The 2,913-nt window shown below is 47.6% G+C and overlaps 1 protein-coding gene across 1 annotated transcript; it reads right to left on the bottom strand.

Moving 5' to 3' along the window:
- Positions 1-462: 462 nt before the first annotated feature.
- LOC108354125 (ubiquitin-conjugating enzyme E2 N) lies at positions 463-1,614 on the bottom strand. The gene is made up of 6 exons (XM_017605319.1): positions 1,585-1,614; positions 1,419-1,520; positions 1,229-1,341; positions 1,136-1,167; positions 644-784; positions 463-500 (listed from the first exon to the last, which is right to left on the bottom strand). Exons 1-6 carry the CDS (start codon positions 1,612-1,614, stop codon positions 463-465), a joined length of 456 nt encoding a protein of 151 aa, XP_017460808.1.
- Positions 1,615-2,913: the final 1,299 nt, after the last annotated feature.

Below are 2,913 nucleotides of genomic sequence, written 5' to 3'. Positions count from 1 at the left end.
TCATCGTAGTCACAAACTGAAAGACAACAAAAGAGTTGTACCTGGAAATTAAAAGTAGCAGTGACGGTGAAAGGAAAAGAAAGAAAAAGAATAGGAAAAGTTGCCCTGCTACTTTAGAGTCAGAATTTATAATAATTAATTAATTAAAAGAGGAGGAGGAGGAGGAGGAGAAGACAAGTACAATAAAAGTAGAAGAATAGAGTGAGAAGAAGAAGAAGAAGAGACAGAACGATCGAAGACAGACACTGCTGTTACAATGTCAGAAGAGTTCAGTGCAGCAGTTTGGAGGGTAGAACAACACACTCGTAGAGCTTAGTACATTTGCAGGATTGGACTTCATCATCATCAATTGCTGTGGAATCGTTGGTTGGTTGGTATGATATATTAGAATTATTGAATCTGGTCAGGCTCTAGTGTTGTGGTAGTGTGCTGGATGCGTGCTCAATCGCCACCACCGCCTGATCACTGGCTACTGGCGTAGCGTTGAGTCCAATCGCGAGCTAAAGTATAAGAGGAAAGTTATGTTTAATGTTTTANCACTGGCCACTGGCGTAGCGTTGAGTCCAATCGCGAGCTAAAGTATAAGAGGAAAGTGATGTTTAATGTTTTGAGCGTTCTTTTTGAGCATTAAAAAGACGCTCACCTGTTCTAATTGCCTCCGCCTCGTTCACCTTCCACTGCTCGGCAACGTCGTTGGCCAGTGGATCGTCGGGATTGGGCGCCGAAAGGAGCGCCTGGATTGACAGCAGAACAGTGCGAATTTGCAGCGCCGGACTCCACTTGTCTAGAAGGGAAAAGTGGAAGAGAATGTTTAGTACGGGAAAAACAAGTTAACAAAGCAAACATTACCTTTGAGAATGTCGAGGCAGATTCTGCCGAGCCTAAAGCAAAGCAAAGTTGTCAGTTTTGAAATGTCATTGAACAAACACACACCACACTCACTTGTCAATGTTGGGATGGTAGATTTTAGTCATGAATCGCACTTTGGGGGCTGACATGGGATACTCCTCGGGGAGGAAGAGCTNTTGACAGCAGAACAGTGCGAATTTGCAGCGCCGGACTCCACTTGTCTAGAAGGGAAAAGTGGAAGAGAATGTTTAGTACGGGAAAAACAAGTTAACAAAGCAAACATTACCTTTGAGAATGTCGAGGCAGATTCTGCCGAGCCTAAAGCAAAGCAAAGTTGTCAGTTTTGAAATGTCATTGAACAAACACACACCACACTCACTTGTCAATGTTGGGATGGTAGATTTTAGTCATGAATCGCACTTTGGGGGCTGACATGGGATACTCCTCGGGGAGGAAGAGCTCCAGCTTGAAGACGCCGCCTTCAAAGGGAGACTGAGAAGGGGTGAAAGGGAGAAAGTTGAGAAGATTGGCAAACAAGTCAATAAAGAGCTTTATCGCTTGCAACTTACGCCTTCTGGTCCGGCGACGACGACGTGAAAGTAGCGGGCATTGCTCTCGTCGGGCACCGCCGAGATGCCCGGCACCGGCTCCGCCATCAGGCGTTGTGTCTCCTTTGGGGAGGAACAGTTTTAGAAATGGAAAATGTCAAATCATCCTCAAAAAGCCTCGCCTTACCTTGATGATTCTTCGCGGCAAGCCTGCCATTTTCTGTTTCTTTTGCTGTAGCTCAGAGAGCGCTGTGTGGTCAGCGGGTGTGTTTCCCTTTGAAGAGAGTTAGAAGGAGGAGATCAAAGATCAAAGTTTCTGATGATATCGTCGTCGTCGTCGTCGAGTTGTTTGTTTTGTTGCACCTTCTCTCTCTCCCTCTTCACCACCAAAACAAACACACAGAGGCAGACAGAGGAGACTCTGCGCGTTTTCGGTACGGCTGCCGCTGGTTTGGAAGTTGGCGACACGACCAGATTTGGATCGCAGGAAAAGAAAGAAAGACAGTCAGAGAAAGAGAATGCGTTTCTCACTTTCAATCTCTCTGTCTCTGCCAGTTTTCTCTTTCTTTGTACTGTTTGTGTGTGTCTTCGTCTTCTTCTTCTTCATCGGCTTGTGCTGTAGCGACGACGAGGGTAGCGGCAGCGGCGCTACTGCGGAGGAGCAGCACCGGCTACAGTGCGCCCGGCCACGCTGTAGACTGGGCGGCGCTCGCAAAGGACGGACACCGGCTGACGCTTGAAACGACGGATTTGGGTAAATCTATGAAATAGAACCCGATTCTAAAATTTTAAAAGAACCTCAAAAACATTCCAAGAAGAGTAACATCGATGTTCCTGTGTTGTGCTTTACATTTTTATTGCAGCCTTTAGATAGAAAAATATAAAGTGATGATGCTGACGAGCTTCAGTTCTTCCACTTGATGGTGGACGTCCGTAGGACGTTGTCAATGTACCGCTGTACGTAGTCCACATCCTGACTGGTCTGAATGGCAGCTCGTAGCTCAGAGAGTCGCTTTCGGTCTTTTAGTTTAATGAGAATCTAGAAAAAAATGGTAAATAGAAACACTTAGCACATCTTTCAAAGCTCCCTCCCGCTTACATCAGCAGCAAACTTGACCATGAGCAGCTCCTTGGCGAGGGCCAGCCGCCGCTCGGTGTCCTCAATCAGCTCCAGGTACTTCTCCAGCATCTCCGGCGGGGCGGAGTGGCGGTAGAGCACGCCGACGATGTCCTCGATGGGAATGCAGTTCTTGATCTTGCGACTGCCTAGCCAGGACTAAACAGAGAGAAATTGAATAAAAATATAAATAGAACACAAAACCCCTTCCTATCTTACCTTGTACTCAAAGAGCGTGTCAATCTCCGGCCACATGGCGCTCTTGGAGAGCGCCTGCAGCGCCGTCCACAGAAACTGGCGCTCCGAGAGGCCGTACCGCTTGCGCAGGTACACCGGACTGGCGAAGTTGTTGTCCGCCAGCAGGTAGTGGTAGCGGCAGCAGTAGTGCAGCGTCTCCAG

The sequence above is a fragment of the Rhagoletis zephyria genome, unplaced genomic scaffold (assembly GCF_001687245.7).
Source record: "Rhagoletis zephyria isolate East Lansing unplaced genomic scaffold, Rhagoletis_zephyria_1.1 Rzeph_scaffold_33578, whole genome shotgun sequence".
Classification (NCBI taxonomy): Eukaryota; Metazoa; Arthropoda; class Insecta; order Diptera; family Tephritidae; genus Rhagoletis; species Rhagoletis zephyria.
The sequence above is the reverse complement of the archived record's forward strand: the minus strand, read 5'-3'. Positions and strand labels throughout refer to the sequence as shown.